The 14,270-nt window shown below is 45.9% G+C and overlaps 1 protein-coding gene across 1 annotated transcript in view; it reads left to right on the top strand.

Annotated features, from left to right (window-relative positions):
* LOC119965715 overlaps nt 1-14,270 on the top strand; it is a 143,981-nt gene that overhangs the window by 46,483 nt on the left and 83,228 nt on the right. The window contains exon 7 of the mRNA XM_038796476.1: nt 4,918-5,143. Within this exon, the coding sequence (XP_038652404.1) occupies nt 4,918-5,143 (226 nt within the window). The remainder of the gene's footprint in view (nt 1-4,917; nt 5,144-14,270) is intronic.

A 14,270-nucleotide genomic window follows, 5' to 3' on the forward strand; every position in this document is an offset into this window, starting at 1 on the left:
GACTTTAACTTTCCAAATATTGACTGGAAAAGATATAGTTCGAGTACATTAGATGGGTCGTTCTTTGTACAATGTGTGCAGGAGGGTTTCCTGACACAATATGTTGACAGGCCAACAAGAGGCGAGGCCACATTGGATTTGGTTTTGGGTAATGAACCAGGCCAGGTGTTAGATCTGGAGGTAGGTGAGCACTTTGGAGACAGTGACCACAATTCGGTGACCTTTACGTTAGTGATGGAAAGGGATAAGTATACCCCGCAGGGCAAGAGTTATAGCTGGGGGAAGGGCAATTATGATGTCATTAGACATGACTTAGGATGTGTAGGTTGGTGAAGTAGGCTGCAAGGGTTGGGCACACTGGATATGTGGAGCTTGTTCAAGGAACAGCTATTGCGTGTTCTTGATAAGTACGTACCAGTCAGGCAGGGAGGAAGGGGTCGAGCGAGGGAACCGTGGTTTACCAAAGAAGTGGAATCTCTTGTTAAGAGGAAGAAGGAGGCCTATGTGAAGATGAGGCGTGAAGTTTCAGTTGGGGCGCTTGATAGTTACAAGGAAGCGAGGAAGGATCTAAAGAGAGAGCTGAGACGAGCAAGGAGGGGACATGAGAAGTCTTTGGCAGGTAGGATCAAGGAAAACCCAAAAGCTTTCTATAGGTATGTCAGGAATAAAAGAATGACTAGGGTAAGAGTAGGGCCAGTCAAGGACAGTGGTGGGAAGTTGTGTGTGGAGGCTGAGGAGATAAGCGAGATACTAAATGAATACTTTTCGTCAGTATTCACTCAGGAAAAAGATAATGTTGTGGAGGAGAATGCTGAGACCCAGGCTATTAGAATAGATGGCATTGAGGTGCGTAGGGAAGAAGTGTTGGCAATTCTGGACAAGGTGAAAATAGATAAGTCCCTGGGGCCTGATGGGATTTATCCTAGGATTCTCTGGGAAGCCAGGGAAGAGATTGCTGAGCCTTTGGCTTTGATTTTTATGTCATCATTGGCTACAGGAATAGTGCCAGAGGACTGGAGGATAGCAAATGTGGTCCCTTTGTTCAAGAAGGGGAGTAGAGATAACCCCGGTAACTATAGGCCGGTGAGCCTCACGTCTGTTGTGGGTAAAGTCTTGGAGAGGATTATAAGAGATACGATTTATAATCATCTAGATAGGAATAATATGATTAGGGATAGTCAGCATGGTTTTGTGAAGGGTAGGTCATGCCTCACAAACCTTATCGAGTTCTTTGAGAAGGTGACTGAACAGGTAGACGAGGGTATAGCAGTTGATGTGGTGTATATGGACTTCAGTAAAGCGTTTGATAAGGTTCCCCACGGCCGGCTATTGCAGAAAATACGGAGGCTGGGGATTGAGGGTGATTTAGAGATGTGGATCAGAAATTGGCTAATTGAAAGAAGATAGAGGGTGTGGTTGATGGGAAATGTTCAGAATGGAGTTCAGTTACGAGTGGCGTACCACAAGGATCTGTTCTGGGGCCGTTGCTGTTTGTCATTTTTATAAATGACCTAGAGGAGGGCGCAGAAGGTTGGGTGAGTAAATTTGCACACGACACTAAAGTCGGTGGAGTTGTAGACAGTGCGGAAGGATGTTGCAGGTTACAGAGGGACATAGATAAGCTGCAGAGCTGGGCTGAGAGGTGGCAAATGGAGTTTAATGTAGAGAAGTGTGAGGTGATTCACTTTGGAAAGAATAACAGGAATGCGGAATAATTGGCTAATGGTAAAATTCTTGGTAGTGTGGATGAGCAGAGGGATCTCGGTATCCATGTACATAGATCCATGAAAGTTGCCACCCAGGTTGATAAGGTTGTGAAGAAGGCCTATGGTGTGTTGGCCTTTATTGGTAGAGGGATTGAGTTCCGGAGCCATGAGGTCATGTTGCAGCTGTACAAAACTCTGGTACGGCTGCATTTGGAGTATTGCGTACAGTTCTGGTCGCCTCATTATAGGAAGGACGTGGAAGCTTTGGAACGGGTGCAGAGGAGATTTACCAGGATGTTGCCTGGTATGGAGGGAAAATCTTATGAGGAAAGGCTGATGGACTTGAGGTTGTTTTCGTTAGAGAGAAGAAGGTTAAGAGGTGACTTAATAGAGTCATACAAAATGATCAGAGGGTTAGATAGGGTGGACAGTGAGAGCCTTCTCCCGCGGATGGAGGTGGCTAGCACGAGGGGACATAGCCTTAAATTGAGGGGTAATAGATATAGGTCAGAGGTAGGTTTTTTACGCAAAGAGTGGTGAGGCCGTGGAATGCCCTACCTGTAACAGTAGTGAACTCGCCAACATTGAGGGCATTTAAAAGTTTATTGGGTAAGCATATGGATGATAATGGCATAGTGTAGGTTAGATGGCCTTTAGTTTTTGACTTCCCATGTCGGTGCAACATCGTGGGCCGAAGGGCCTGTACTGCGCTGTATCGTTCTATGTTCTATGGGGAGACAGCCATTTGCCTTTTAGTGCACCAGCTGAGGCGGCAGGCTGCCTCCTGGGAGTTTGTGCAGGTAAGGGAGTTGGGTGGCAAGTTGGGTTCTGTCCCATCGAAGGTTAATGCTGCTTTTGAAGACTTTTATCGAAGTCTGTATAGATCGGAGCCCCCGGAGGCAGGTTCACTCATGAACCAATTTTTGGAAGGGTTCTCTCTCCCGGTGGTGGAGAGAGAGAGAAGGGAGGAGTTAAAATCCCTGTTGTGCCCTGAAGTGATTTTGAAGTATTGATTTAATGCAGTCGGATAAAGCTCCGGTCCCGGATGAATTCCCCATCGAGTTCTATAAGGAGTTGGCGGGGCAGTTGACCCCACTTATATTGAACAAGGAACAAAGAAAAGTGCAGCACAGGAACAGGGTTTTTGGCCCTCCAAGCTTACGCCGACCATGCTGCCCGTCTAAACTAAAATCTACTATACTTCCGGGGTCCGTATTCCTCTATTTCCATGCTATTCATGTATTTGTCAAGATGCCCCTTAAACGTCACTATCTTCCCTGCTTCCACCACCTCCTCCAGCAGCAAGTTCCAGGCACCCACTACCCTCTGTGTAAAAAAAACTTGCCTCGTACATCTCCTCTAAACCTTGCCGCTCGCACCTTAAACCTATGCCCCCTAGTAACTGACCCCTCTACCCTCTGGTAATTGACCCCTCTGCCTTGGGAAAAAGCCTCTGACTATCCACTCTGTCTATGCCCCGTATAATTTTCTAGACCTCTATCAGGTCACCCCTCAACATCCTTCGTTCCAGTGAGAACAAACCAAGTTTATTTAACCTCTCCTCATAGCTAATGCCCTCCATACCAGGCAACATAAGACCATAAGACCATAAGACATAGGAGTGGAAGTAAGGCCATTCGGCCCATCGAGTCCACTCCGCCATTCAATCATGGCTGATGGGCATTTCAACTCCACCTACCAGCATTCTCCCCGTAGCCCTTAATTCCTCGCGACATCAAGAATTTATCTATCTCTGCCTTGAAGCCATTTAGCGTCCCGGCCTCCACTGCACTCCGCGGCAATGAATTCCACAGGCCCACCACTCTCTGACTGAAGAAATGTCTCCGCATTTCTGTTCTGAATTTACCCCCTCTAATTCTAAGGCTGTGCCCACGGGTCCTCGTCTCCTCGCCTAACGGAAACAGTTTCTTTGCGTCCACCCTTTCTAAGCCATGTATTATCTTGTAAGTTTCTATTAGATCTCCCCTTAACCTTCTAAACTCCAATGAATACAATCCCAGGATCCTCAGCCGTTCATCATATGTTAGACCCCCCATTCCAGGGATCATCCGTGTGAATCTCCGCTGGACACGCTCCAGTGCCAGTATGTCCTTCCTGAGATGTGGGGAAGGACATCCTGGTAAATATTTTCTGCACCCTCGCCAAAGCCTCCTTCTGGTCGTGTAGCGACCAGAATTGAACACTATACTCCAAGTGTGGCCTAACTAAGGTTCTATACAGCTGCAACATGACTTGCCAATTTTTATACTCAATATAAAATGGACATAAAGAAAGGGGAAATAGGGGAATAAGCAGGAAGGAGCCTTACAGGTTCAGTGGGGAAGCTGATGCAACACCCTGATAATGATTATACCAGGGCGGCACAGTGGTTAGCACCACTGCCTCAGCTCCAGGGACCCGGGTTAAATTCCAACCTGTGGTTGATTGTCCATGTGGCGTTTGCACTTTCTTCCCGTGTCTGCATGGGTTTCCACCGGGTGCTCCGGTTTCCTCCCATAATTAAAGATGTGCAGTTAGGTGGATTGGCCATGCTAAATTGCACTTTAGTGTTCAAAAGGTTACGTGTAGTTATGGGGATAGGGTTGCAGCGTGGGCCTTGGTCTTTCAGAGGGTTGGTGCAGAATCGATGGGCTGAATAGCCTCCTTCTGCACTGTAGACATTCTGTAATTCTATAATGGTAGCGTAGTGGTTAACACTATGACTTCAGAGCGCCAGGGTCTCGGTTTCGATTTCCAACTTGGGTCACTGCCTGTGCGGAGTCTGCATGTTCTCCACATGTCAGCATGGGTTACCTCCGGGTGCTCCGGTTTCCTCCCACAAGTCCTGAAAGATGTACCGGTAGGTAATTTGGATGTTGAATTCTCCCCCAATGTACCCAAATAGGCGCCGGAATGTGGTGACTAGGGGCTTTTCACAGTAACTTCATTGCAGTGTTAATGTAAGACTACTTGTGACAATAAAGATTATTATCATTATTATCTGGTCACGTGCCAGATTGTCTTTTTTGGGGATTCTGCTGTGCTTGCTGCGTTGCAACCGTGAGTATCCTGGAGTATCCTTTTATTGGCTATCGGAGTGTTTTACAGTGTCCCAAGTTCATGAAAGGCACAGGATAATAGCACTTTCCGTTATTAACCCTTTTAACGTCTCTGATACCCACTCTCTTCCAACTTCTTTCTCTGACTCTAGGGAGCAGATTGAAGAGCTGCAGAAACAGACCATCCCACCTCCGACCCACATAGCAGTGATTGGAGACACGGGCTCAGGGAAGAGCAGTCTGCTGAATGCCTTGCTGGACGAGGAGGCTGTCCTGCCCACCTCCGCCATGAGAGCCTGCACTGCCGTGGCCGTCGAGGTCTCTCACAACAGTCACAATGACTGTTACTGTGCTGAGGTGGAATTCTTCTCTGAGGAGGTGAGTTAAACTCATTTCTCGCCACCCTGCTCGTGAGTGATAGCAGTTACCTCCCTAAATATTAACATGGAATGCAGTGTTCAGTTCTGGTCACCCTATTAGAGGAAGGATATTGTTAAACTAGAAAGAATGCAGAAGAGATTTTCAGGGATGCTACCAGGACCTGATGGTCTGAGTTATAAGGAGAGGCTGGAAAGGCTGGGACTTTTTCCCCTGGAGCGTAGAAGATTTAGGGGTGATCTTATAGAGGTCTATAAAATAATGAGGAGCATAGATAAGGAGCAAAGTAGAGTGGTCTAGAACTAGAGGGCATAGGTTTGAGTTGCGAGGGGAGAGATATAAAGAGACCAGAGGGGAAATGTTTTCATACACAGGGTGGTGAGCATCTGGAACGAGCTGCCAGAGGCAGTGGTAGAGGCGGGTACAATTTTTTCCTTTAAGAAACAGTTAGACAGTTCCATGGGCAGGGTGGGTATAGAGGGATACGGGCCAAATGCGAGCAAGTGGGACTAGCTTAGCGATAGAAACTGGGCAGCATGGACAAGCTGGGCCGAAGGGCCTGTTTCCATGCTGTAAACATCTATGACTCTATTCGATGAAAGATTATAATCTTTTATTTGAAAAAAATGGAAGCTGGAAATCTTTTTTAAAAGAAAAACCCCAAATGATGAAAATTCTCAACTCCGGCAGTATCTGTGAAGAGAGAAAAACAGAATTAACATTTGAGGTTTGTCAACATTCCAGTGAAAAGTCTAAGGAGCTTTTTAAAAAAAAAAAATATGAGTGTTGAAAATGTTTTCATTATAAACAAAATAAATATAAAACAATTAACCCAGGTTACAATGTCAAAGAACGCAACAATCAAAAGCACAAATTAATTTATCCCCCACAACATTTAAACGAAACCCATTAACAACTGACGGTGACTAGCTCTTTGAAAAAGGAAATGAATAGCTGCCATCTCGGGTAGAACCCTTCAACTGACCTCCGAATGGTGTACTTGACCTTCTCCGAATGTAAGAATGACATGAGGTCACCCAACCAATTAAATTTAATTTCAGAGCTAATGCCCAGCTACGTTAGTTCTTTAATCTCGAAATTAAAAGCTGCTCTTTTGATTATTGTAGTTTGGTTGCATTCCTGAAACAGGAGTCAGCTGATGTAGCTGGTTAACGGTGCAACTGGTTTAATCCAATCTCCAAATCATTGTAATTTGAAACCTCCAAAAGGAGACATTGCTCAGTGTCTGCTTGGCTGAGAATGCTGTTGGAGTTGGGTGAACAACAGGGAGTTAGGTGAAACTGGGAGATGGTGAAACCAATGAGACTGAGTATGGAGCTCAGTCTCAGTACGGGCAGGGGCGGACCAGAGCGGAGTTTCATAAACACCAGTGGGATTCCTTTTCTCATTGACTTTGCAGTCTGCGTCACAGTGAAACCGTCGTGAGTACAAAAAGTGTTTTTTTTATATAGGAGAGGGATAACTGAGAAACAGCATAAATAAGTATAAGTTAGGGTCAGTAAAATAAAGTAATATAAGTAAGTAAAGTAAGGTAAGGGAAGTAAAGTTGGTGTAAGGGAGATATGTAAATAGCATTCTTATATCGCTTAATTTTTTTATTGAAAGGGAATAAATAAGGGCTTTAAGGGTAGTCATGGCAGGAGAGCTTCCACCCTCCTGTATGTATGCTCCCCCTGAATATGTGGCAAATCATGGAAGCTTCAGTTCTCTCGGGTGGCCGCATGTGCATGATGTGTGTCCAACTGCAGCTACTGGCTTACCGCATTTCAAAAGACCATAAGACCAAAAGGCATAGGAGCAAAATTAGGCCACTTGGCCCATTGGGCCTGCTCCGCCATTCAATCATGGCTGACGTTTTTCTCATCCCCATTCTCCTGCCTTTCCCCATAACCCCTGATCCCCTTATTAATCAAGAACCTATCTATCTAAGATGAGTGGTAAAGCGAAAGTGCAGAGGATACTGGAAGTCTGCAGAGGGATTTGGATAGGTTAAGTGAATGGGCTAGGGTCTGGCAGATGGAATACAATGTTGACAAATGTGAGGTTATCCATTTTGGTAGGAATAACAGCAAACGGGATTATTATTTAAACGATAAAATATTAAAGCATGCCGCTGTGCAGAGAGACTTGGGTGTGCTAGTGCATGAGTCACAGAAGGTTGGTTTACAGGTGCAACAGGTGATTAAGAAGGCAAATGGAATTTTGTCCTTCATTGCTAGAGGGATGGAGTTTAAGACTAGGGAGGTTATGTTGCAATTGTATAAGGTGTTAGTGAGGCCACACCTGGAGTATTGTGTTCAGTTTTGGTCTCCTTACTTGAGAAAGGACGTACTGGCACTGGAGGGTGTGCAGAGGAGATTCACTAGGTTAATCCCAGACCTGAAGGGGTTGGATTATGAGGAGAGGTTGAGTAGACTGGGACTGTACTCATTGGAATTTAGAAGGATGAGGGGGATCTTATAGAAACATTTAAAATTATGAAGGGAATTGATAGGATAGATGCGGGCAGGTTGTTTTCACTGGCGGGTGGAAGCAGAACTAGGGGGCATAGCCTCAAAATAAGGGGAAGTAGATTTAGGACTGAGTTTAGGAGGAACTTCTTCACCCGAAGGGTTGTGAATCTATGGAATTCCTTGCCCAGTGAAGCAGTTGAGGCTCCTTCATTACATGTTTTTAAGGTAAAGATAGATAGTTTTTTGAAGAATAAAGGGATTAAGGGTTATGGTGTTCGGGCCGGAAAGTGGAGCTGAGTCCACAAAAGATCAGCCATGATCTCATTGAATGGCGGAGCAGGCTCGAGGGGCCAGATGGCCTACTCCTGCTCCTAGTTCTTATGTTCTTATCTCTGTCTTAAAGGCACTCAGTGAATTGGCCTCCAGGGCCTTCTGCGGCAAAGAGTTCCACAGATTCACTACCCTCTGGCTGAAGAAATTCCTCCTCATCTCAGTTTTAAAGGATCGTCCCTTTAGTCTGAGACTGTGTCCTCTGCTTCTAGTTTTTCCCACGTGGAAACATCCTCTCCACGTCCACTCTATCCAGGCCTCGCCGTATCCTGTAAGTTTCAAGAAGATCCCCCCCTCATCCTTCTAAACTCCAACAAGTACAGACTCAGAGTCCTCAATTGTTCCTCCAGGGAACATTCTTGTGAACCTCCTCTGGACGCTTTCCAAGGCCAGCACATCCTTCCTTAGATACAGGGCCCAGAACTGCTCACAATACTCCAAATGGGGTCTGACCAGAACCTCGTATAGCCTCAGAAGTACATCTCTGGTCTTGTATTGTAGCCCTCTCGACATGAATGCTAACATTGCATTTTGCCTTCCCAACTGCCGACTGAACCTGCACGTTAACCTTAAGAGAATCGTGAACAAGGACTCCCAAGTCCCTTTGTGCTTCTGATTTCAAAAGCATTTCTCCTTTTAGAAAAAATTATAATAATCTTTATTGTATTATGGGCCAGGGTTTAGAGAACCCCAAAGAGTATCATGGAGTTCATCTGACCCATAAATTTGAATAGATTGTGGTTATGTGGAGCACAAGGGCCCACTTTACAGGTGTGATGCAACAGAGCTAAAGTACTTTTAAAACAAAACAATGTTTACTCTATGAAATCCAGTTCACACTTTATAAACCCACAGTAAACATCTTAACAACTATCAACACCAATAATCCCCGCAGATATTCAATATTCTACAAGTAACCCGTAATCATTCCTTGCAACATCCATAAGACAAATACCCCCTTTAACACAGAGATAAGATTCAAATTCTTTCCTGAGAGCATTCAGCACTTTGAAATCCTCAAATGATCTGGAGACAGTCTTTAGATCCAGAGAGAGATCCTTATACAGCTCTTTGCTTTGTTGCAGCTATCCAGCTCTGAAAACAAAACTAAAACACACCCTGTAGCAGACAGCCCAAAGCGAAAGTAAAAGCAGACAGACAGCCTAGCTCCATCCACACTCTGACATCACTGCAGCCATTTGACAAACACCCATTTCTTAAAGGTACATCCAGCTATTTGCTAAACACCCATTTCTTAAAGGTACTCTCACATGACAATTTTCACAAGTAGGTTTACGTTAACACTACAGTGAAGTTAGTGTGAAAAGACCCTAGTTGCCACATTCCGGCGCCTGTTCAGGTACACAGGGAGAATTCAGAATGTCCAAATTACCTAACAGCACGTCTTTTGGGAAATAGAACATAGGAAAATGCAGCACAGAACAGGCCCTTTGGCCCACGATGTTGTGCCGAACTTTTATCCTAGATTAAGAACAAATTAATCTACACCCCATCATTCTACCATAATCCATGTACCTATCCAATAGCCGCTTGAAGGTCCCTAATGTTTCCGACTCAGACAATGCATTCCATGCCCCCACTACTCTCTGGGTAAAGAACCTACCTCTGACACCCCCCTATATCTTCCATCATTCACCTTAAATTTATGTCTCCTTGTAATGGTTTGTTCCACCCGGGGAAAAAGTCTCTGACTGTCCATCTATTCCCCATATCATCTTATAAACCTCTATCAAGTCGCCCCTCATCCTTCTCCGTTCTAATGAGAAAAGGCCTGGCACCCGCAACCTTTCCTTGTAAGATCTCCTCTCCATTCCAGGGAACATCCTGGTAAATCTCCTTTGCACCTTTTCCAAAGCTTCCACATCCTTCCTAAAATGAGGCGACCAGTACTCCAATGTAGCCATACCAAGGTTTTGTACAGCTGCATCATCACCTCACGGCTCTTAAATTCAATCCCTCTGCTAATAAACGCTAACACACCATAGGCCTTCTTCACAGCTCTATCCACTTGAGTGGCAACTTTCAAAGATCTATGAACATAGACCCCAAGATCTCTGCTCCACATTGCCAAGAACCCTACCGTTAACCCTGTATTCCGTATTCATATTTGTCCTTCCAAAACGGACAATCTCTCACTTTTCAGGGTTAAACTCCATCTGCCACTTCTCAGCCCAGCTCTGCATCCTATCTATGTCTCTTTGCAGCTGACAACAGCCCTCCCCACTATTCACAACTCCCCCAATCTTCGTATCATCTGCAAGTTTACTGACCCACCCTTCAACTCCCTCATCCAAGTCATTAATGAAAATCACAAACAGCAGAGGACCCAGAACTGATCCCTGCGGTACGCCACTGGTAACTGGGCTCCAGGCTGAATATTTGCTATCCACCACCACTCTCTGACTTCTATCGGTTAGCCAGTTCGTTATCCAACTGGCCAAATTTCCCACTATCCCATGCCTCCTTACTTTCTGCACAAGCCTACCATGGGGAACCTTATCAAATGCCTTACTAAAATCCATGTACACCACATCCACTGCTTTACCTTCATCCACGTGCTTGGTCACCTCCTCAAAGAATTCAATAAGTCTTGGGAGGCAAGACCTACCCCTCACAAATCCGTGCTGACTATCCCTAATCAAGCAGTGTCTTTCCTGATGCTCAGAAATCCTATCCCTCAGTACCCTTTCCATTACTTTGCCTTCCACTGAAGTAAGACTAACTGGCCTGTAATTCCCAGGGTTATCCCTATTCCCTTTTTTGAACAGGGACACGACATTTGCCACTCTCCAATCCCCTGGTTCCACCCCTGTTGACAGTGAGGATGAAAAGTTAATTGTCAACGGCTCTGCAATTTCATCTCTTGCTTCCCATAGAATCCTTGGATATATCCCGTCAGGCCCCGGGGGACTTATCTTTCTCAAGTTTTTCAAAATGCCCAACACACCTTCCTTCCTAACAATTATCTCCTCGAGCTTACCAGTCTGTTTCACACTGTCCTCACCAACAATATGGCCCCTCTCATTCGTAAATACTGAAGAAAAATACTCATTCAAGACCTTTCCTATCTCTTCAGACTCAATACACAATCTCCTGCTACTGTCCTTGATCAGACCTACCCTCGCTCTAGTCATTCTCATATTTCTCACATATGTAAAAGGCCGTGGGGTTTTCCCTGATCCTACCAGCCAAAGGTTTTTCATGCCCTCTCTTAGCTCTCCTAATCCCTTTCTTCAGTTCCCTCCTGGCTATCTTGTATCCCTCCAGTGCCCCGTCTGAACCTTGTTTCCTCAGCCTTACATAAGTATCCTTCTTCCTCTTAACAACCTCTCTTGTCAACCATGGTTCCCTCACTTGACCATCTCTTCCCTGCCTGACAGGGACATACATATCAAGGACACGTAGTATCTGTTCCTTGAACAAGTTCCACATTTCAATTGTGTCCTTCCCTGACAGCCTATGTTCCCAACTAATGCACTTCAGTTCTTGTCCGATAGCATCGTATTTCCCCTTCCCCCAATTGTAAACCTTGCCCTATTGCATGCACCTATCCCTCTCTATTACTAAAGTGAAAGTCACAGGATTGTGGTCACTATCTCCAAAATGCTCCCCCACTAACAAATCTATCACTTGCCCTGGTTCATTACCCCCCCCAACCTCTTTTACCACCCTCCCTAATCTTATTGAAACATCTATAACCAGGAACCTCCAACAACCATTTCTGCCCCTCTTCTATCCAAGTTTCCGTGATGGCCACCACATCGTAGTCCCAAGTACCGATCCATGCCTTGCGTTCACCCACCTTATTCCTGATGCTTGGTGCGTTGAAGTATACACACTTCAACCCATCTCCGTGCCTGCAAGTACTCTCCTTTGTCAGTGTTACCTTCCCCACTGCCTCACTACACGCTTTGACGTCCTGAACATCGGCTACCTTAGTTGCGGGACTACAAGTCCGATTTCCATTCCCCTGCCAAATTAGTTTAAACCCTCCCGAAGAGTACTAGAAAACCTCCCTCCCAGGATATTGGTGCCCCTCTGGTTCGGATGCAACCCATCCTGCTTGTACAGGTCCCACCTTCCCCAGAATGCGCTCCAATTATCCAAATACCTGAAGCCCTCCCTCCTACACCATTCCTGCAGCCACGTGTTCAACTGCACTCTCTCCCTATTCCTAGCCCCGCTATCACGTGGCACCGGCAACAAACCAGAGATGACAACTCTGTCTGTCCTGGCCTTTAACTTCCAGCCTAACTCCCTAAACTCGTTTATTACATCCACACCCCTTTTCTTACCTATGCCATTGGTACCAATGTGCACCACGACTTCTGGCTGCTCCCCCTCTCCCTTAAGGATCCTGAAGACACGATCCGACACATCTCTGGCCCTGGCACCTGGGAGTCAACAGACCTTCCGGGAGTCTCGCTCGCGACCACAGAATCTCCTATCTATTCCCCTAACCATTGAGTCTCCTATCACTATTGCTTTTCTATTCTCCCCCCTTCCCTTCTGAGCCCCAGAGCCAGACTCATTGCCAGAGACCAGGCCGCTAGGGCCTTCCCCCAGTGGGTCATCCTCCCCAACAGCTCCAAAACGGTATACTTGTTTTGAAGTGGAACAGCCACGAAGTATCCCTGCACTGTCTGCCCGTTTGTTTTCTTTCCCCTGACTGTAACCCATCTACTCTTGTCCTGTACCTTTGGTGTGGCTACCTCCCTGTAACTCTTCTCTATTACCCCCTCTACCTCCCGGGATGATCCGAAGTTCATCCAGCTCCAGTTCCCTAACACGGTCTCTGAGGAGCTGGAGTTGGATGCACATCCCACAGGTATAGTCAGCGGGGACACCGGTGGTATCCCTCACCACCCACATCCTACAGGAGGAGCATGCAACTGCCCTAGCCTCCATTCTGGGGCTGGTTTGGCACGCTGGGCTAAATCGCTGGCTTTTAAAGCAGACCAAGGCAGGCCAGCAGCACGGTTCAATTCCCGTACCAGCCTCCCCGAACAGGCGCCGGAATGTGGCACATAGGGGCTTTTCACAGTAACTTAATTGAAGCCTACTCGTGACAATAAGCAATTTTCATTCATTCATCCCCTCTTACCTTACAGAATATAGCTGCACTGTGGACCAACTGGGACTCCGCCCTCCGACTCTGCTCCCAGTCAGCTGTACTCTCTGTAAACTCCTGGCTCCCTTCTCGCTCTTTGAGGAAATGTAGGAAATGAAATGAAAGGAGGACCTTACTCCCTCTTCACCTAACTCCCTTAGTCACCAAACTCTCACTACAGCACTCAAATGCACCCAAATTCAGAACTCCCTCAGTCACCAAACTCTCACTATAGCACTCAAATACACCCAAATTCCGCACTCCCTCAGTCACCAAACTCTCACTATAGCACTCAAATACACCCAAATTCCGCACTCAGTGCAAACAAAGTCTGCACTGTAACTAGCTCAGATTTATACTGTGAATCTAGCCTCTGAAAACTGGCCTAATCCAATTAACTAATTAACAAGCTCCAGCTGCAAGTAAAGTAGAACCTTTGTTTAAAGCGGATTGAAAAATCACCTTCTTCTCAACCAAACAGCAACTTTTAAGTTAATTAACTGAATAAAAGAAAGATTAGACTTTAGATAAAAATAAAAATAAACCCTTAATATCCCTCAGTCACCAAACTCTCACTATAGCACTCAAATGCACCCAAATTCAGTACTCAGTGCAAACAAACAAACTTGTTGGAGGAAATCGGAGGAAACCCACACAGACAGGGAGAGAATGTTCAGAATTGGCACAGACAGTGACCAAAGCCGGGAATCGAACTGGGGACCATGGCGCGATGAAGCAGCAATGCTAACCACTGTGCTACCATGCCTTCCTCAAGAAACGCCTGGGAGTCACTTGCTCAGAAGAAACCTACTTGGATTGATTGAAGAGAAACAATTCTTCAAGTACACCCGACAGCAAGAGAAAGTGTGGAAAAGGAGCCTGCAAAAGGAATATCAGCGATCGAGAGACAAAGGACCGATTCCACCTCCTGGAAACACCTGCCAAGTGTGAGGTCAAAGATGCGGCTCTAGGATCAGGCTCATCAGCCACGCAAGAGCACACACATCCCATGACCAGTAACACATAGTTTCTTACGTGTACAATCTTACTCGTTAATGCGTGATAGCCGAAGAAGATCCAAAATCCTCCGGACACATTTAACACCGAAAGGAGCTTGTGTTCGACCCCCACACCCGGCCACCCTCCTGTATTCGGGTCAGAACAGTTCTGATCTTTCTCTTCATTCATGGAA

The sequence above is a fragment of the Scyliorhinus canicula genome, chromosome 5 (genome assembly GCF_902713615.1).
Source record: "Scyliorhinus canicula chromosome 5, sScyCan1.1, whole genome shotgun sequence".
Taxonomy (NCBI): Eukaryota; Metazoa; Chordata; class Chondrichthyes; order Carcharhiniformes; family Scyliorhinidae; genus Scyliorhinus; species Scyliorhinus canicula.